At 43.4% G+C, this 22396-nt stretch overlaps 1 protein-coding gene across 2 annotated transcripts in view; it reads left to right on the forward strand.

Moving 5' to 3' along the window:
• Positions 1 to 7719: 7719 nt before the first annotated feature.
• The window catches only part of bcl2l13 (BCL2 like 13), a 66690-nt gene continuing 52013 nt past the window's right edge, over positions 7720 to 22396 (forward strand). Inside the window, exons 1-2 of one of the 2 annotated variants that reach the window (XM_084334654.1) lie at positions 7720 to 7827; positions 9680 to 9869. In XM_084334654.1, coding sequence (XP_084190780.1) covers positions 9743 to 9869 — 127 coding nt within the window. In that variant the 5' untranslated portion in view covers positions 7720 to 7827; positions 9680 to 9742. Of the gene's footprint in view, positions 7828 to 7907; positions 8005 to 9679; positions 9870 to 22396 lie in introns of those variants that run through there. The other variant, XM_084334655.1, reaches the window with a different exon arrangement.

Genomic DNA, 22396 nt, shown 5'->3' on the forward strand with positions numbered 1-22396 from the left:
CGAACGTCAGCGCTGATTTGGGAGTTGCGCAGAAATTGCGCAATAACCTGAGCTTCCGGCAGCCTGCGCGCAAACCGAACGCGGAAGTGAAACTCCGTTGGGGGAAATATGCGTGATTACCAAACCTAGCCGCATTTCTCGGAGACGCTCTCTGATTGGCCGACGCCTGTTTCTACACTGGTTAAGCTTAGGCACTCTTCGAAGTTGGTTAAGGTTAGAGTTTGTCTTAGAGCATGGCGATAGAACGCCAGGTAGTTTGCAGGCTGTTTGACGTGGAAATGAGCAAAGACACAGCTCGTCACGGATTGGGCAAACGTGTCAGTGGCCGATCAGAGAGCGTCTCCGAGAAATGCGGCTAGGTTTGGTAATCACGCGGAAAATATACATGCATACCGTAATCTCTTTAATTGATTGATTGATTGGGGGGGCGGCTACGTGGCGTAGTGGGCAAGGCACTCGCCACGAATGATATAGACGCTGGGCTTGCCTGTTCGAGCCCAGCGCTCCACATTGCTTTCAGTTTAGCTGGTCGTTCATACTAATACACATTGGCCGTATTAGGGGGTGGGAAACTGATGGGTGGGGATCGGGCGTTGTGGACAGCGACTCCTACAGGTCGGTTGGTGCGCCTACGCAGTAGAATCAGGAAGTGTCGGGGGCAGCCACAAAACAGTCACATCTAGAGACCTCAAAACCTACTCTAGCGAGGCCTTCAACCTTGAACTGGAGAGTCTGGACTGGTCAGATGAACTCAATGGTACACTGGTTGAAGAAACATGGCTTGGTTTCAAAACCAAATTCTCAGCAATACTAAACGACATGGCCCCCCTAAGAACCACCAGGGTAAAAAATCGCGCTGAGCCGTGAATGCACTCCGAAATACTGGCCGCTATGAAAACCAGAGACAAAAAATGCTCTGAGTTTCGTAAAAGTCAGTCAAAGCTTACTAAAAGCACGAGCAGTGAACTCCAAGCCCACGTGACTGAACTCAAACTAGAAAGAAACAGACTAAGAAACGACGTAAACTCCATGATCAAAACTGCAAAAAAGAATTTCATCAATGACAAAACTGAGGAAAACAAAAACAAACCACGTGAACTTTGGAAATTACTCAATAATCAACTAGGATGCAGTAAAAAACTTAAAACCAGATTCTCAAACATAAACATAAAAACGGACAACACGCTCATCACAGACAAGCTGGATGTAGCCAATTACTTAAACATTTTCTTCACAAACATAGCCACAACACTGGTAAACAAACTACCCTCCCACTCAGGGCTTTATGGGGTAGAACACATAGTAGCTTACTACAAAAACCTAGGGGTCCGCAAGGACGACTTCAAGCTGGAAATGGTAACAACAGATGAGGTACTCAATAAACTGAGCGCCCTCCAACTTAACAAGGCCACTGGCCATGACAACATCCCCTCCAAATTCCTCAGAGACTCAGCAGCCGCCATCACCCCAATCATCACACACATAATAAACCTCTCCATAAAACAGGGACACGTCCCCAAGGACTTCAAAATTGCGAGGGTGACCCCTCTGCACAAAAAGGGCAGCAAATTAGACCCAGGCAACTACCGCCCTGTTTCTATTCTCACCTCCATCTCGAAAGTCATGGAAAAAATAGTCTACGAACAGGTCGAAAAGTACCTAGCGGAAAAAAATCTAATCTACGAATTCCAATCTGGCTTCAGAACATCCCACTCCACTGACACATGCCTTCTCTATTTGAATGACCACATCAAACAAGAGGTGGACGCAGGCAAATACTGCGGCATGGTCATGCTGGACCTACAAAAGGCCTTTGACACGGTCAATCACTCCATTCTGATTGACAAGCTAAAAGCAATTGGTTTTGATAGTCTATCAGTGAGCTGGATGCAATCCTACCTTGAGGGGAGGGAACAGATGGTGGAGGTAAACGGTACCCTATCCCCCCCCCTCACAGTGAGCTGTGGTGTTCCACAAGGAAGCATACTAGGACCGCTACTGTTCCTAATTTATGCAAATGACATGTCGTCAGCTTGTGACTGCAACTTGTTCCTGTTTGCGGACGACTCAGCCCTGCTGATCTCTGACAAGAACAAGTTACAGGTTGAAAAAACCCTCAGCTCGGAACTAGGCAGAATCTGCATATGGCTCGCTGATAACAAACTATCATTACACATGGGCAAAACAGAGTCCATTCTCTTCGGTTCAAATAACAAACTCAGCAAGACCGACGGCTTCTCAGTTACAGTGGGTGACAATATTGTCACAAGGAAAGATGAAATTACCTACCTGGGTTCCATCCTATAGAGGCTAATCTCTCCTGTGACAAAATGGCATCCAATGTAATAAAAAAAGTCAACCAACGAACTCGATTCTTGTACCGGATCTCCTCTCTGGTAAACAAGAACACCCTGAAGACTCTGGCAGGAGCACTCATTCAGGGGTACTACGACTATGCTTGCACCTCATGGTACCAAAGCACCTCAAAGGCGCTAAAAACAAAATTACAAACATCTCAAAACAAACTGGTCAGACTACTGCTTGACCTTACTCCTAGAACCCACCTCACCCCTGCCCACTTTGACAACCTATGCTTAGAGTAGACGACAGAGTACAACAACTTGCAATGGGCCTGGTCTACAAGATACACTACACGACCAAGGTACCCATGTACATGTCAAAATACTTCCCAAAGGTCAGTGAATACCACGATCACAACACCAGAGGGAGCTCCACAAATCATGTTAAACCCAGATTCGGCTCAAATAAGGGACTAAACACGTTTCGCAATTATGCCACATCAATGTGGAACGCCCTACCCAAAGCTGTAAAGGAATGTGGATCACTACCCACTTTCAAAACCTCTCTCAAGGGACACCTACGGGAGACTGCAATTCAACACTGGCCCCTGTAAATATCCTAACCCAACCCCCTCCAATGTACAGTCATTTACCTAGTATGGTTTTGTCAATAGTTCAATGTACAATTTTGTTTGTTTGTACAGTGTCTCCCCCCCCCCCCCCCCCTCAATGTACAGTATTACTTGTTTATACAGTGTGCCCCCCGGCCCCCCCCCCCCCCCCCCCAACCACCTCCAATGTAAATTACCCAGTATGGTTGTCAATATCCCAATGTACCCAACCCCCCCCACACAACCTCCTCCAATGTACAGTTTCTACGTCAAATGTATATACTCCCTTTTCTTGACTCCTTCTGTATCACAAACAGTACTGTATTTGCAAATCTGGTATGTCATAAATGTATAGATGTAGCAGTACTGACTATCTGTAGTATGTCATATATGTCCTGATGAATTGAAAATGGGGGACCCTGATGTAAACAAGACGAAAGTCTTTCTCTGGTCTGCATCCCCTTAACAATTGTGTGTATTGAGCTGTACTGTATTGTACCCATTCTACAATCTGTTAATAAAGTTTTCAATCAATCAATCAATCAATCAATCAATCAATCAGCGTGAGCCTCCCACGCGTTACTCCTCGCCACTGAGAGATCGAGCTGCGCAGGTGAAAAGATGCGACTGCTGTTACCTCAAGTACCGGAGGGGACTTGTGCTATGTATGACTTAGTCCACATTGCAGCCGGCTTGTGGGAGGCAAGAAACAGCGTTCGTGACAGGGGAGGGTTGAATTGGATGATACGAAATGGGAACATTGTTGTGGTGAAACGTGTTTAGACCCTTGTTTGAGCCGAATCTGGGTTGAACATGATTTGTGGAACTCCCTCTGGTGTTGTGGTTGTGGAATTCACTGACCTTTGGGAAGTATTTCGACATGTACATGGGTATCTTAGTGGTATAGTGTATCTTGTAGACCAGGCCCATTGCAAGTTGCTGTACTCTGTCGTCTACTCTAAGCCATCCTAGGTTGTCAAAGTGGGCAGGGGTGAGGTGGGTTTTAGGAGTAAGGTCAAGCAGTAGTCTGACCAGTTTGTTTTGTGTTGTTTGTAGTCTTGTTTTTAGGGCTTTTGAGGTGCTTTGGTACCATGAGGTGCAAGCATAGTCGTAGTACCCTTGAGTGATCCTGTTAGAGTCTTCAAGGTATTCTTGTTTACCAAAGAGGAGATACGGTACAGGAATCTTGTTTGTTGGTTGACTTTTTTTATTACACTGGTTGCCATTTTGTCACAGTAAAGAGTTGCCTCTAGGATGGAACCCAGGTAATTTCATCTTTCCATGTGACAATATTGTCACCCACTGTAACAGAGAAGCCGTTGGTCTTGCTGAGTTTGTTATTTGATCCAAAGAGAATGGACTCTGTTTTACGCAGGTGTAATGATAGTTTGTTGTTCAAAGCTGAGGGCTTTTTCAACCTGCAACTTGTCCCTGTCAGAGACCAGCAGGGCTGAGTCGTCCGCAAACAGGGACAAGTTGCTGTCACAAGCTGATGACATGTAATTTGCATATATTAGGAACAGTAACAGTCCTAGTATGCTTCTTTGTGGAACACCACAGCTCACTGGGAGGGGGGGGGGGGGGGGGGCAGTGTACCGTTTACCCCCACCATCTGTTCTCTCCCCTCCAGGTAGGATTGCATCCAGCTCACTGATAGACTATCAAAAGCAATTGCTTTTAGCTTGTCAATCAGAATGGAGTGATTGACAGTGTCAAAAGCCTTTTGGAGGTCCAACATGACCATGCCACAGTATTTGCCTGTGTCCACCTCTTGTTTGATGTGGTCGTTCAATTAGAGAAGGCATGTGTCAGTGGAGTGGGATGTTCTGAAGCCAGATTGGAATTCGTATTCGATTTTTTTCCCGCAAGGTACTTTTCGACCTGTTCGTAGACTGTTTTTTCCATAACTTTCGATATGGAGGTAAGAATAGAAACAGGGCGGTAGTTGCCTGGGTCTAATTTGCCGCCTTTTTTGTGCAGGGGGGTCACTCTCGCAATTTTGAAGTCTTTGGGGATGTATCCCTGTTTTATGGAGAGGTTTATTATGTGGGTGATGATTTGGAGGGGATATTGTCATGGCCAGTGGCCTTGTTAGGTTGGAGGGCGCTCAGTTTTTTGAGCACCTCATCTGTTGTTACCATTTAGAGTTTGAAGTCGTCTTTGCGGACCCCTAGGTTTTTGTAGAAGACTAGGATGTGTTCTACTCCAAAATGCCCAGAGTGGGAGGGTAGTTTATTTATTACATTTTAGAATTAATTTCAAAAGTCCTGGTGCTCACTTTCAGAGCTCTGCACGGCCAGGCACCAGAATATTTAACTGACCTGCTGGAACCATATGTGCCCAGCAGGACCCTGAGGACAGCTGACCAGGATCTGTTGGTCATTCCGCGCACCAGGCTGATCACCAAAGGTGACAGAGCCTTTCAGTCTGTAGCGCCTAGACTCTGGAATGCCCTTCCTCGTGGCCTAAGAGCTGTAGAGTCTGTTGACATTTTAAAAAATCAGCTAAAAACATTACTGTTTAAACAGGCCTTTGGGTAATGTTTGAGCTTTTCCTTCAGGTATAGAATATGTCTTTTGTTTTGTTTTGTTTCTCTGTGATGCATTGTGTTTTGTTCTGTCTTATCTCTTAAATGGTTCTTGCTTTTTATTTTACTTTATTTAATTTCTGCTGTATGTAAAGCACTTTGTGAGTTGTCTCTGTGAAAAGTGCTATATAAATAAACGTTACTTACTTACTTACAGTGTTGTTGCTATGTTTGTAAAGAAAATTTGACGTTTGCTTCAGTGCTACATCAAGTTAACTACTTTATCAACTACTTTAGAGCATATGTATTTCAGTATGTGGCATAAAACTGTGGAATTATCTACAGAATGATTTAAAGAGTTGTATAAATATCTTTCAGTTCAAGAAAATGTATTAAGGAAGAACAATCAGACTCTATGAAGTTGAGGCTTTCAGTATGACTATATCTTTCTTTTTTTCATGTTATTGTAAGTACCCATTCCAAATTCTGAATCAAGAGCCCCATCTTTCACTCTGCCATCCTTCTCTCCCATTTCAGACACTGAAGCGTTGACATTGGTAACGTCAAACCATCCCACTACATGCCAGCTGGACCCAATGCCCTCCCCACTCCTCCCCATAGCACCAGACATTCTCCCATTCCTAATGGCAACCATCAACACCTCTCTCAACTCTGGGGTGGTTGCCACCTCCCTAAAACAAGCTAGAGTCACACCGCTCATCAAAAAAACAACCCTGAACCCCACCGTCATAGATAACTACCGCCCTGTCTCTCTTCTCTCTTTTCTCTCTAAATCACTTGAACGTGCCGTATCCAACCAACTCACTGATTATCTATTACAGAATGACTTCCTAGACCCAAATCAGTCAGGCTTCAAGACTGGTCACTCCACAGAGACGGCCCTCATAGCAGTCACAGAGGCTCTTCACTTAGCAAGAGCAAAAGGCCTCTCTTCTGTCCTGATTCTCCTGGACCTGTCAACAGCTCCTCAGATCCTCCTCGTATCTCTTGCAGGAATGGGAGTTGTAGGCTCTGCGCTGGCATGGCTGTCATCCTACCTCGACAACCGCTCCTACCAAGTATCATGGAAAGGCACTCTGTCAGGCACTCTGTCAGCCCCCCCGCCCCCCTACAGATGAGTGTCCCCCAGGGCTTGGTCCTTGGTCCTTGGTCCTCCTCTTCTTCAAATCTCGGCCTGCCTGTCCAACATACCAGAGATGTATTATACCCCTCATGCTGACTTGTTGTTCACAATCTATAAGTCGCTTTGGATAAAAGCATCAGCTAAATGACTCAATTGTAAATTGTAAGTATTGATTGTTACATATTTGTAATTAACAAGACCATCTATTTCTATTGTTTATTTATGTTTTGAGTAAGGGGCAAGCTAAATACGATGTTCTTCTCCCTGCTCATTTTCACTCATGGGATGTGCAAATTGAGAGGTGCTTTGATTATGAAACACTTTTGGAACTTATGGAACTGTGCATTGCCATGAACGTAACAAATAACATTTAATTAAATTAGATGAACATTTTATTAAATGATGTCCCTGTGCACCTCACACACACACACACACACACACACACACACACACACACACACACACACACACACACAGAATAATAAGAGTATAAGAGAGTATAAGAGAATAACCAAAGACTCTAGTCACCCAAACAGCCTCTTTGAACTGCTGCGGTCAGGCAAGCGCTACCGGAGTCTCATGGCCAGTACAGAGAGACTCAGAAGGAGATTCTATCCCCTCAGGCCATCAGGATGCTCAATGACTCTATGTAACAAACCATCATCTACACTCATTGCACACACATCCACATGCACACACTCACTTTAAACAAACACTCACCTTGACATTCACTTTAGACACTTTAACACTACATTATATTTATCTATCTATTAAAGAGATTTGCGCTACATTCATACCTCATTTGGATTTGCACCTTACCTTAAAGTTGTGTACCTCATTGTCTGCATTTACATTTTTTTTTATCATTGTACTTAGGTTGTACTTTAGATTGTATATTGTATTGTATTCCTCTTTTACTTACTTTTTTACATATTTTCTTACTGTATGAAGCACACTCTCAGGGGCTCATACAGAACCACGCATTTCACGGTAAAGTGATGGGTTAGAGATGTACTTATGTGACAAATAATAAACAAACTTGAAACACACGTGTTACTCCTAGTGCTCCACACGGTGGCAGTGTAACCCAGTCAGAGGAGTGACTGGGTGGGTGGGGGGCCAAAGCACGCCATGTACTCTCACTACTGACACCGAGCTGCTGTGTGGCGGTCGGTCTGTACAGCCAGCTAGCCTGTCGCATGCTTTCTTCGCCTCTCCTTTGTCAGCAGCACCGCACCGATCTGGGTAAGAAGAAGAACCACTTGGCTGCTGTTCGACCCAAGTCTAACTCTGCACGTGTCTTTGGAGAACAACATGGTTTAATTAAGTCTAGGCTAGTTTGCAGGTCTGCTCTCGAACTTTGTATTGTGTGTGTCTGCCTCTGTGACAGACTGGAGGACACGCCGTGGACGAGCAGAGGAGGTGTGGTGGACTGGTGGTCTATTAGCGTGCTGCGTTAGCTTTTAGCTGCTAACTCACATTTTAGTGTTCGCCTGAATGACCTGAATCTTAATGAGTACGGACTTGTGTTTATAATGGTATTAACTAACCAATTAGCCAGTGTGAAAGGGGCTGACTTTGCATTGCAACAACGTGAACTTGAGATCAATAATATACATCGAACAGCTTTCCGGGCAACACTGCGTATTGTTTCTGAACAGTTTCTACTTCTTCTAACATTTAGTCGCCCCGCTAGTAGGCTACAAAGCTTTTTGGAAACGTGGAGTAAACGTGGTGGATTTGCAGTCCGTCCGCACAGCGTGTCTCTGCTACCGCATGTGTCCTGTCACTGGGAAGTCCATTGTTTCCTGACACATAATAATGATGGCATGATTTGTCTCTCTTTTCACTCTCACACTGGCTCTTTCTCTCCCTCTCTTTTCATTCTCTCACTCTGAGTCTGTTAACTCTTGCGCTCTACACTCAACTTCTTTCTCTCTCTCTACACTCCTCTTTCTCTCACTCTCGTGTTGAATGGCTCAATAACTGACATATCACCTCGTAGTCAGGAGGAGCATAATTAGACATGATGTTATTGTACATTTCACACCAGTTTCACGTGCTGCATAGTCAAGTCCAGTATAGCGAACAAAGTCGTCAGCACTCATTAATAAGTGTGTAATACTTTTATTATTAATAATGCACAGCAGCAGGTTTCAGGCTTTCTAAAGGCCTGTGGTTTCAGCCCGGCCAGGCTGTCCTCTGGGTGTGACCCCTACTAAACAGCAGCCAGGAACCTGGTGGTGGTGATGCAAACAACCAGCTGATACAAATCATCCAATCAAAATAACCAAAAACCCATTTATTTAGTAAGGTGAAAAAATAGTAATGCTGGTAGTAACAAAATGTAAGTAATCACATTCTCTTATTGCAACAACCAGACGAGTAACTAATTGATTTACACACTAACAACTTGCCTACTAGACACAATAACATAGAAAATACATCCATCAAATGGAAATATTAGTAAGAAAAATTGAATAATAAGGATTCACTAACATTAGTTAATGTTCAGTATAGTCACACTCACTTGGTTCATATTTTGATTCAGATTTTTTATTGATCGCATGATTGCATGACTTTTGCAGAGCTGATCAAACTTATCCATGGTAGTTCAATCTCGTTGATGTATTTCTGTCTTCCTCAGGAGTGGCTGAGGTCCAGATTTGATTGAACTACAAATGACTCCAACTAGTGATGATGGTCATAAAATACACTATGCTCTCACATACACTTAAAATGTGGACAATTAGTGTTTTGCTGCAAACGCTGAACTCAGTGCATCTGGTCTCTTTGTGCATAAATGTGTGTTACAACTCTAATGCTACCCCAATGTCCATATCAAATAAACTTAACTTGGCTAATGTGTGTTTGTGGAGGCAGGTCAGACAAGACGGACAGTTGAGCGGTGAAATGGGCTGTGTGCATGTGCGACAACAAACATTGTTTGTGCATTATTGTATCGGTATGGGAAAATTATTTGTGGTTGTGATCTGATACTGTGGTCGGCCGCCACAAATAGACTGAATGTAATGTAACACTGTCGAGGGAAACACTGCATACTGACAGGCGTCCTTTGTTTTGTGATGTTCCTCAGGTGAGGCTTGTCCAGCGTTGACCGTCACTACATGTGCCTGAGAGTCTAACACACGTCTGTCCAATGGCTGACTGGGGCTCAACCATCACTGTGCCTGAGGGGTTCCACTATGAGACCAAATACATCGTCCTCAGCTACTTGGGTCTACCGTCTGCCTCCAGGTCACAGGCCTCTTCCATGGAGGCTCAAGGTAAGCCATTTTATTGATCTGTTCTTTACTTTTGAGAGCGTCCTCCATGGGGTCAGGGGTCAGGCTGTGCCCTGCCACGCACATAACACACCAGTCTCTACACTAGCCATTCACAAAACTGCACATTCCAGATGTTCCAAATGTCGGCCTCTTTACCATGTTTATGTACGATGGTGTCGGCCGTTAGGGAGTTAGTTAGTTAAATTTGGTTGTAGGTCTACCTTTATATCTAGTTTTGATCTGAAACTGAAATGATGATTCATCTGAAACTGAAAGGGAAGTGGAACGGCAACGACCCCATGACCCCGTGGTATAGCAACGGAACAGGTTACAGGTTATAACAAGTTGTAAAGCACTTTGGATAAAAGCACTATATAAATGCAGTCCATTACCATTTACATAATATGAAATAGTAATACAGAGTGTAGGCAAGTTGGTGCTTTTTGGGTCAACTTTCACATTCACCAGCTCGGTAGTAAATGTGCTGTATAAGCTCTTCTCTGGTGGCTAAGGCTTGAGTTGAGGGTCAGACTACACAGACTGTTTATGCCAGGACTTTTGCCATAATTGAGCAGCACTAGTGCCAAGTCGTCTGCAAAGTCTAGAAGATCATCGTCTTTAGTTTCATTAAGATTCTCTTGACTTCCACCTGATTTATGTTGCCGTTTTATAAACTGCAAAAAAGATTTGAGGAATTATTTACACTCTCTACTTGGATGTTTTGACTGCTTTTGTGCAATGAAAATAAAAATAAAGACCTCTTTAATTAGCTTGGATAGGAATGCACGGTTCTCGCTGTGTGGACCATTAATCTACATTGTGTGTCTGTGTGAGATCACCTTTGACCTAAAGGCCGGCTTTCAGGCAATGGTGTACAGGCAACGGTGCCAGACCAGTTTAGGCTGGGGTTATGTAACGTGTACCACCATGTGTTCCATTCAATCTGCAGAGCGACTGAAGCCATAGCATTATGAACACATCTGACTCGCCCCATAATGAAAGACCCTCAAGGCATGCAAGAGAGACAGAAACTAGGAATGCACTGATACTGGCAAACAAAACAAGCCATCACTACACCACTACTAGGGTATCGTACCCGTACTAACATCTGATACGTAGAGACGTGTATATATAGCATGTCAGAAATCAACTTGATTTGTTGCATTTTTGGCACATAGTATCTTGGAGCTGTCTAATGGAGAAACATTTATAATATCTCAATCCATTTTTCTCACGTGATCCCAAACGAATGGTCTAGTTTATACCTCCAGTATCAGTCGTGGATAGGTACTTAACTGTACCCAGTATTAGTCAGGGATAGGTTAGGTACCCAGTATCGGTCATGGATAGGTACTACCCAGTATTGGTCATGGATAGGAACCCAGTATCGGTCATGGATAGGTACTACCCAGTATCGGTTATGGATAGGTACCCAGTATCGGTCATGGATAGGTACCCAGTATCGGCCATGGATAGGTAGGTACTGTACTCAATATCAGTGATGGATAGGTACCCAGTATCAGTGATGGATTGGTACCGAGTATCGGTCGTGGATAGGTACTGTCCCTAGTATCAGCCAATACTCAAAGCATTATCGACAGTGAATAAGTGGTATTGGGTAGGGCTGCAACTAATTACTATTTTGGTAGTCGACTAATCTGTCGATTATTTTTTCGATTAGTTGACTAATCGAAAAACAATTATATAAAAAAAAATATATATATATATAATTATTTTATTTTTTGCACTACCTATCTTTGTGAAAGTGGCTTCTCAGCTCTGGTCCAGCTGAAGACGGAGCAGAGGAACAGATTGGACATTGAGCATGACCTCAGAGTTGCTTTGAGACTCTTGTCAGGACCAAACAACATCCCCAGTTATCCCATTAGTTCCCCCAAACTTACTGTCGGTCTGTTATGTTAAGCTAAGAAGTCTTCAGCTGGCTGGACCAGAGCTGAGAAGCCACTTTCACAAAGATAGGGAGTGCAAAAAAGAAAAAAAAAAAAAAATATATAATATATATTTTTTTTAATGACTAATCGACGCAACAATTTCTCGTCAACGATTTTTTTATAATCGACATAGTCGATTATGTCGACTAATCGTTGCAGCCCTAGTATTGGGTATTTGTGCAGAGTGAGGGGGGATTCTTCCGTATTTCCTGTCTCCTCACTCTTCCTCACTCCTGTGAACATGCCAGGATGGGCGGAGAAAGGCGGATGAGCGCCTGGTCCCCTGCTTTCCGCCTGACCTGCTCCACGGTCTGACAGGCTGTCGTGTGCGATCACCATAGGATTACTCACGAGCCAGCGGGCCAGAGCAAAGGGAGGCGCAGGTTGGCTGGCTGCTGGCGAGCTGTCCGGACAGAGTGCTGAACCAGCAGCCAGCCTGGGAAAAGCCCGCTGATCCTCATCTAAGCAGTTAGCCTGATGTGTGAGGGGCAGGGAGAGGGGAAATGTGGCTTGTTGTTAACTCTCTGATCTTATCACCCTGCCCCGATCGCCTGCTCTTTAGAGATTTCTTGAGCGACGCCAGGTCGTGGAACGTGGCTGTCCTTCCGTGCTTGTGTAGAATGTATTCTTCAGGACTGTACCAGCGACTTAAGAATGAACAAACAAGTTCTTCTGTTGCATCCACGGCACTTAACCATGGTTTATAGTCTGCATCGTTTTAATAACATATTAGCTTAAGCACTAGCTGTAAAAAAGCCAGGCAAATGATGCAGTGACGGAAACGGGTCTGTGAAGCGTTCCCTGACTACACGCTGCCTCACCACGCTTGGTGCTGTGAAGCGTTCCCTGACTACACTCTGCCTCACCACGCTCAGTGCTGTGAAGCGTTCCCTGACTACACTCTGGCTACACTCTGCCTCAGTGCTGTGAAGCGTTCCCTGACTACACTCTGGCTACACTCTGCCTCGGTACTGTGAAGCGTTCCCTGACTACACTCTGGCTACACTAAACCTTAGTGCTGTGAAGCGTTCCCTGACTACACGCTGCCTCACCACGCTCGGTGCTGTGAAGCGTTCCCAGACTACACTCTGCCTCAGTGCTGTGAAGCGTTCCCTGACTACACTCTGGCTACACTCTGCCTCAGTGCTGTGAAGCGTTCCCTGACTACACTATGCCTCACCACGCTTGGTGCTGTGAAGCGTTCCCTGACTACACTCTGGCTACACTCTGCCTCAGTGCTGTGAAGCGTTCCCTGACTACACGCTGCCTCACCACGCTTGGTGCTGTGAAGCGTTCCGTGACTACACGCTGCCTCACCACGCTTGGTGCTGTGAAGCGTTCCCTGACTGGGATGGGGGCCGTAGCCCCTTGGCTCTCACCAAGGTGTGAGATTTAAGTTATTGTTGGGGCAACCAAAAAGGATTCCTCCACATGGCTCTGACCCTCCTAAGCTGTGCTGCTTACACACAAGGACAGTAGCGGTGGGGGCGCTGAGGCACTGAAGGAGCCAATACAGTCGGCTTGAGGGCGTGAAGGGAGGGATTGTCACCCTTCCTCGTCCAATGACATAGCTCTCCATAGTCATACCACAGCCATACCACAGCCTTCCCTGGCGGAATGGCTGCATTCACGTCATGCTTCATAACTCTGGGTGTACGTGCGGCCGTGTGCTCTGACCCTCAGGGCTGTGGCCCTATGAGGTCCTCTGTGCCGCTCTGCAGTCTGTGAATAATTTACCACTGCGTGAGCGGTGCACTGGTGGCTGCCTGCACGCAATGAGAGACAACGGGAAGTAGGACTGGGGGATATAAAAAATAAACGCATAATTTTTTTTAAATCACAATATTCTACAATATCTACATTACCAGTTCTCTTGTCAACTATGTGCCCCCAAGAACATTACGATCTCTTCACCTTAACCTTTTAATACACTCTGCCACTTAGGGTCATTACATCCACACTGTGTTTATTGTATTGTAAATGAGAGCTGCGTTTATTCTGTCTATTTTATGCTCATTTTATGCCTATTTCTATGTATATTATTTCTGCTGTGAAGCACTTTGGGCTGCAATTCTTGTATGAAAGGTGCTATATGAATACGGTTTATTATTATTATATTCTGAAGGACGTCTCATTAACATTTTCAATGCCGGAGCTCTGTGCACGATTTAGGACCTCGGAGCAGGTCCTAAATTATTATTAGTGCTTCCGTGCCACCACCCACTTCAATGATAGAGCTCTCATATTTGCAAACGCATAAACTATGTCTTAAATTATGGCTGTCTAATCTGGCCGTTAGGGATGGGTACCTTTCACATTTGAACCGGTACCCAACGGTACCTTTTTTCGGTACTTTAGTCTCAAGAAATTTTATTTACCTACCTCAGTCGTGAAAAAAATATCCAAACTTCAAATAACTACAATTTCGACAGTTTTTGGCTTGCCATTGCTTCGACTGCTTTGTTGTTGAATCAAGTCAAATCCTAGGTAAGCATATATTGTGTGAACGTTGACATGAGAATTTTTTTTTTTTTTTTTTTTTTATTTTTACATTTATTTTTTCTGTATCTCACTTGAATCGATACTCGGTAGTACCGACGTGTTTCGGTTCGGTACCTCAAAAGTACCGAATTCGGTACCCATCCCTACTGGCCGTCGCTTATCAATGACTTGTTTGCAGTCAACATTGTCGAAACGGATTGTTTTTTAATCGGTTCATTTCTGTTTTATACCATTTTGAAAAACGCTTGTTTTTTTTTAAGTTTCAGGAAAATATAAAGATTCTGTGATAATCACCCTTTACTGGAATATTCTGGAATACACAAAACGTTGAAATTTTTTGGCCTATTTATGAATCGTTTTCAAATAAACGCTAGATTATCGATAGTATATGTACTTATGCACACTATAGAAGCGAGCTGAAAAATCTATTCTCTCATTTCCTGATCAGCACACGCACACACACACACACACATAGGGCACACGTTGATATCTCTGTGAAAATAGATCTGATTATCCTAAGACTGGTAAAATAGATTCCTTACCTCAGATCAGATGTTCTCCAAAATATTATTCCAATTCCTGATCGCCATTCCAAATATCGATCGCGTTTATTGATCCAACGCTGGGTACTGGAAATATGTATTCCACACTGTTTTGGGGCTCGGCAATGAATCCGATCCCCTCGGGTGACTTGTCTGAGAAGTAAAATGAGGAAGCTGGATTTTTTTCCCCCTTGTGTTTCATTCAATCCATTCCAAAGGGGTGCAGTACAACAGGGAGAGACGATAGGGTGCGGTATTTTCCCAATGGAGCTCAGAGAGAGTTTGCAGCACTAACGTGAGACTAGATTGATGAAATATGAATTCAAATCGCTAATAAAAAAAAAGCGAGATCTCTCGTCGTTGGCAATGAACGGTTGGCATGAACAAACGATATATCTCGTCGTTGGCATTGAAAGTGTTAACAACATATCACGATAATAACTGGGTATGAAATGTCACCTGTTAATAATCCAGTGGAGTTGGGTTCATCTCATATAGGATTGTAGGGTAAGACTCTTGATTTTCACTTATATTTAATTTTTATCATTAATATTATGAGGGTGTGTACATTAACTTCACACCCTCGAGATCAATAAAGGAATATCTTATCTTATTCAAGCTCCTGGGGGGTTGATCCACGGCACGTGTTGTAGGGGTTAAGGAATCTAATATCGCAATTTGGTTGGCTGCAGTGGCAAAGTTAAAAGAACGCATATAAGTTTGGGAATTTGTTTTGATTTGTTTTTTTTACTGAATAATGTATTGTGAGCAGTGATGGGAATAACGGCACTGTTACAAAGGATCAGATTAAACCGAATATATATATTTATTACTTGAGATATATTGTATAGTATTTGTATATCGTCTGATATCCCTTGTATATTCTTTGTACATATACACGGAATATCCCTTTACCTAGTACAGACCATAATATTTCGTTCTCCTATTGGACAGCGATCCCCTAGGTGCCACGGCCATACCCCCAATGTCTAGTTCAAAGTCACCGCCAAAGACATGCCTGGACATGACCGGCTCTGCGCAAGAATACGAGACAGAAATGAGGCTGGTACTAGATTGTTCACCTAACGTATAAATACGGCGCAGGTGAATACAGCAGTATGTTAACCAATAAGTTGAAGCCTCACACCACGATACAACGTGCTGTGAAGTGGGCCCGTTTTGCCCCGAAATAGAGCCTTGAGACCGCGTGCGAATTGATAGCTGAAGTGTCAGAGTTTAACGCTGTATCGTCGAGTTCGACCTATTCTATTATTTAAGTAATAGTCTATTATGTATAGTGTATCGTGCGGCTACCGTTCTACAGTGACCAGCATTACCAACGCTTCCTCGTACCGAGCTAGTGTGCTTATCCAGGCTGGGCGGCTTAACCTGGTGCCGTCATCCGAGGAGACCAACGAGAACCGTGTGGATATGTACATTGGATAACCTACACCGACGACTACAGAGCCCTTTTCGGCTGGATTATATTTGCTTTGGTCCTGTAGCTGATGGAGCGGAGAATCGTCTACACCCACAACTGTGTGGGATTTACCCTGTGAGGAGCAACGTCGAGCCCGCCTCTAGGACCCCTGAGGCTGGCTAGCTTTCCTCCATGCGGCACTGCATACCGGAGAATAGCTGTTGTTCGTCTGCGGATCAAGGGATTACTGCACTGTCTCCTGTACCTGGAGTCTCCTTATTCCTCGTTGACCCAGACTTTCGCTACCGACAAATCCTCTCCCCTGCTGGCCTACAACCGGAGGGACCCTATTAGTATCTCCAGCTGCCCTACTAGTGTACCATATATAGTTCTTATGATACAGGTGGTATTAATTATCTCCTGCGTAATATTCTCATGGACTTACGCTCTTGACCTATTCATGCACATTCTTCGCCTTACAAGCGCAACTCTCAATCTTGATAAGTAAAGTAATGTAAGATAATCTTCGTGCTGCTAATAAATATTCTTCTAAACAGTATTTGTTGTGAAACCGTGTTATTGTGGAGGTGTTCATCTCATATACATGTGTACTGTATGGCCAGTAGTAATGTACATAACTCAGTAGTGGTTTAATGATACCATACTTATTCAATACAGTCAGGGAATTGTACCCCTCAGTTACAGGCACTATAAGTAACTTCGTTACTAACGGCGTTCGTTTTTTCAGTAACGAGTAATCTAACGGATTACTCTTCCAATCTTAATAACGTCGTTACCGTTACTACAAAAAAATGCGGCGCGTTACTATGAATGAACCTGTTTCTTTCATCAGACATATCTCTGCGCCGAGAGGCAATAAAATGTTCTTCCTTGTTTAGTGGACAGTGCGCGAGCCAAGCATACATGCTGACGATTGGCTGAGGTTGAATACAATGTCATGGTAAGCCAATCAGAGGTGGAGGTGGGCGGGTGTCTAAAGCATCCAGAGTCTGACACACAGCGCGACAAGACAAGCGATCACTGATCAGTCAGCATGAGACCGCGGTCCGTGTAGTGTACGTTTTGAGCTCAAAAACGAATCCAACGAACAACACAATGTCAACATGAGACCGCGGGTCCATGAGCGTTTTGTGTTCACTCTTTGCAGCGCAGGGCACTGAGTGGCTCTACTGCAGTGCTGACAGCCTTATCAACAGTGCTGCACTTCCTGGTTTAATAGCACAGGCTTCAGCTGCATGTCATGCATGTCTTAAATGTAATGATTAGATTAGTTTAGATGATTCGATTAGATTCTTATATCTGTATGTTGTGTATGTCATTGATTGATTGAAAAGTTTATTAACACTTTGACTGCCTAAAAACTAGGGGTGGGACGATACATCGATCCAGATCGATACATCGATGTAATTATCAACGATCGAATCGGATCGATGCGATGTAATAAGATCGATTCATATCGATACTCTTATTTTGAAAATCCTGTGGCGAGTCTCATAACTGATTGTGTTAAATGGGCATATGATATCATCTCATATCGATCGCAGGCACCTGAATCTAATCTAATCGTATTGTATCGTGAGAGACTTTGTGATATCGGCAAATATTGTATCGTTGTCCAAAGAATCGATATCGTATCGTATCATGATGAAACTGGTGATTCCCACCCCTACTAAAAACGCTTTACAGCGTCATTCCCGGCCATGCTCAAGTTGCCGAGGACGCTTTACAGCGTCTTTAATATCAATATTTCAAAAATCTGGAATCGGATTCATATTTCCCCTCCGCTGGCCTGAGATCCACCAGGAGGACCCACTGAGCTCTCTGGCGGTTCAGGAGCGCCATCTGGTGGCCGATCGGCGCAACCGCTTAACAGGAAGCGCAGTAGAGGTTTTGCTGGTCGGCCGTATTACTTCCGGGCACTCGGTATAGGTTCCGGCACTCTAGCTCGTCACACTACATAGCGATCGATTGCCAATAACTCGATAAACAACATGATTTGGACGTATATACCATTATACAAGCTGGAGATGGACCGGGTAAAAATATATCCCATAATGATAAGATCTCTACTCGACGATGATCGCCCAACGGCGCGCAGAGACTGGGGTGAGTTTCGGCGTGTAACGTTACCGTCTTCGATACTAACTAGTATTATCAACATTTGACCCACATTAGATGATTGGTATAACGCTGCCCACGGAATTATAAACGCCCCCTCGCCCATCCGGTCAACATCAGATGACGTGTAGTAACTTCTAGAAGTACGTCTAGTTGGAATTTTTTATATCGCGCTGATTGCCATCAAACTGTATTTCATCATCAATATAATGCATTTGGGGCTATATATCACGTTCTGGAGAAAGCTGCAGAAAGAGATGAAAACATACTTATACATTAGACCATACTTTACTATGAATATGTGAATGAAAAAGTTTAACGTTGCTACACAATGAACAATACATATAGGACTTTGAATGGGCCCTAATAATGGCAATGTAGCAATAGAATTTAAAAAGTTATAGCCATGCAAAGAAGGGGACTTTCTCTATAGACAAATAGAGCCGGCAACCTACGGTTGATAATGAATTTAACCCATGGCAGCCAAAGTGTTAACAGATTGCAGAATGGGTACAGTACAGCTCAATACATACAATTGTTAAGGGGATGCAGACCAGAGAAAGACTTTCGTCATAAATGTCATAAATTGAAAATGGGGGACCCTGATGTAAACAAGACTAAACTCTTTCTCTGGTCTGCATCCCCTTAACAATTGTGTGTATTGAGCCGTACTGTATTGTACCCATTCTGAAATCTGTTAATTAAAATGTTCAATCAATCAGTATATATTTGTTATTTATTTTTGGTATAGTGCTTAAAGGATAACTCCACTTTTTTTTTAAATTAGCTTATTTAACATCTTCCCTGGAGTTAGACAAGAAGATGCATACCTTTTTTGTCTCTGTGCGTGCATTTTAGCTTTGGGAATAGACGCTCCGTTAGCATAGCTTAGCTTCATCACTGGAAGTGGGGGAGGACAGTAGCCTTACAGTGCCTTACAGTGTATTGCAAGGTCTGACATTGACCAAACTTGATATGCATGACCTTGGTGGGCTCTAGGTCAACTCCTGAAAAGGGGGTCAATGTCAGACTTTGCAATCAAAAGTTAGGGGGCTAATAACCCTTGCCATAATTTCAGTGCGCCCCTAACTTTTGATTGCAAGGTCTGACATTGACCCCCTTTTCAGGAGTTGACCTAGAGCCCACCAAGGTCATGCATATCAAGTTTGGTCAATGTCAGACCTTGCAATACACTGTAAGGCACTGTAAGGCTACTGTCCTCCCCCACTTCCAGTGATGAAGCTAAGCTATGCTAACGGAGCGTCTATTCCCAAAGCTAAAATGCACGCACAGAGACAAAAAAGGTATGCATCTTCTTGTCTAACTCCAGGGAAGATGTTAAATAAGCTAATTTAAAAAAAAAGTGGAGTTATCCTTTAACAAGCATAATTTAATGTTGCCCAGTTGTGGCCTGTTGAGGGGCAATACATATCAAAAGTTCCAAAACATCTATTCTGTTTGTATTTGTATGATCCACTATATAAACATAGTAATTATAATATCTACATAGCCTACATGGCATTTGATTGGAGGCTAGTCTCACTTTGTCCCACAGCAACATTCAAATAGTTTAGATTAGAGTCTGCGCCGCCCCCTATCTCCCTGTCTCCGGCTGTCCCTGAGCAACGACCGGAGTGTTAAATGTCCCTTGACTAAGACGGGGAGGACGTGACCCTCTTTGCGCCGCCCCTGTGCCTCAAATAGATTCGCTATCAGCTCTATCTTTAATCTTTCAAAATGTTCAGTTGCTATCGCTATTAGCTCTATCTTTAATTTTTCAAAATGTACAGTTGCTATTGCATGCATTCATCTGTGTTCCACTACACACATGAGTGCATGCTTACCAACTGTCCGTCTGCAACACTACTATCACCAACATCTAAGAAGGGAGATCCCCCCTTGAATGGCCCTTCTAAGGTTTCTCTCCTCCACACTGCCTGTGGAGCTTTTTTCCCTATTGTTAGGTTTTAGTGAGTTTTTCCTTACCTTCGTGTGGGGTATGTCTGGGAGTGTTTGCATTCTTTCATTTATTTGCATTCATCTAAAAATGTTTGGACCTTATGGTGTTCTTGTTCTGTTCTTGACTTATTGTTATGTTTTCTTCTTGACTTGTTTAAAGAAGATCTGTACGGCCCATGGGGACATTAACGTGTGTTGTCGGGCCCTATAAATACATTTGATTTGATTCGATTTATGTAAAAAAAAATCTTGAAAGTAACGCAATAGTTACTTTCTGAAGTAACTAGTTACTTTTATAATTTGTAACTGAGTAAGTAATTTAGTTACTTTTTGGAAGAAGTAACTAGTTACTTTTTTAAAGTAACTTGCCCAACACTGATTGTGAGTGACTCATGTTGAGGTCCTTGGGTGAGCGGGGGGGGGGGGGGGGGGGAAGAACGAGCGAGTGTCCATGTAGGATGATCACTGTACAGTCTGTATCAGTTATTGTCTTGTCATGTGGTGTTAAGTTATTGTCTTGGGAAGTCTTTTTATGTATTATTGTATTGTTTGTGATATATGTTTTGTTTCATGTTGGAAAAAAATATATATATATATTTGATCCAAAAAAGAAAGCTCCTGGGGGGTCATCAAAGCGAAGCAGTCTATTCTCTGTCCTCGCTCCACGATGATGGAATGAACTTCCCACCAGTCAACACAGCTGAAACCCGCCCCAATTTTCCACCGTTAACTAAAAAGACACTTTCGTACTGTCTTTTACTATTATGCACTTTGCTACTAAGTAATCTACTATACCTACCGGTATATTACTACCTACTATGCTAATATGTCTATACGACTATGCATTCAAAGAGTGTAGCACTCAAGTTTGACAAACAATAACACTCACCCTTAGCTGCCAGAGTTTTACCCTTCTTGCTGACTGGAAAAACAACAAAGCGTCAGCTAAAGGACTAAAATGTAAATATATAGATGACAACATTGTGTATTATAATTAGGGATGCTCGATATTGGCTTTTTTACCGATACCGATATTCCGATATTGTCCAACTCTTAATTTCGATACCGATACCGATATCAACCGATACCGATATATGCAGGGTTTCCCCCCAAAAAAACTGAATAATTTCAGGTAATTAATAATTTCACTGGATGCATTCAAAAGGCTTTCTAAATGTAAGCATTATCTGTGCAAAATATGATAATTAAAAAAGTAAAAATTAACATTACATATCTCTTGTTGTTGAATTAAACCAACATGCATACTTTTGACAATAAATAAAATAAGAATTGGTTCTTACTTGCTTGCCTGGGTAAATAAAGGTTAAATAAATGTAAAAAAAATAAATAATTTTTTTTTTTTTTTTTCCCGATACCGATATTTTCCGATATCACATTTTACTGCCGATATCGGCCGATAATATCGGTCGGCCGATAATATCGGACATCCCTAATTATAATTCATGGTATCAAAAGATCCTAGCATCATACCGTAACAGACAAGACTGTAAGTGATAAACACAGCAGTGTTTCGCAGCCGTAGCTGGACGTCGGTGTGAGGTGGAGGATGCAGTTCGTTTCCCTGGAGACGCTGGACCCCCACCCTGCTAGGAGCTCAACATTCGTTATCTTTTTTTATAATTAGTATTTTACTGGGGGGCAGCTGGGTGGCGCAGCGGTCCAAGAGCTCGTCGCCAACGCAAGAGACACCAGTATCGAATCCGGCTCTCAGCGTTGCCTCCGGCTTGGCCGGCCGTCATACTGGCTCAATTGGCAGAGTCAGCGGGAGGGAAGCCGGTGGGGTGGTGTTCTGGTCGTTGTCAAGGCGCCTGCACAGCAAAGAAGGGATAATAATAATAATAATGGATTGGATTTATATAGCGCTCTTCTCTGACTGACTGTTGCTCTGACTCAGAGCGCTTCACAGAGTCCATTATTCGTTCATACACAGTCATACCGGTGGTGGTAAGCTACAATTGCAGCCAGAGCTGCCCTGAGGCAGACTCACGGAAG

Source organism: Notolepis coatsorum, assembly GCF_963971535.1.
Source record: "Notolepis coatsorum genome assembly, chromosome: 18".
NCBI lineage: Eukaryota > Metazoa > Chordata > Actinopteri > Aulopiformes > Paralepididae > Notolepis > Notolepis coatsorum.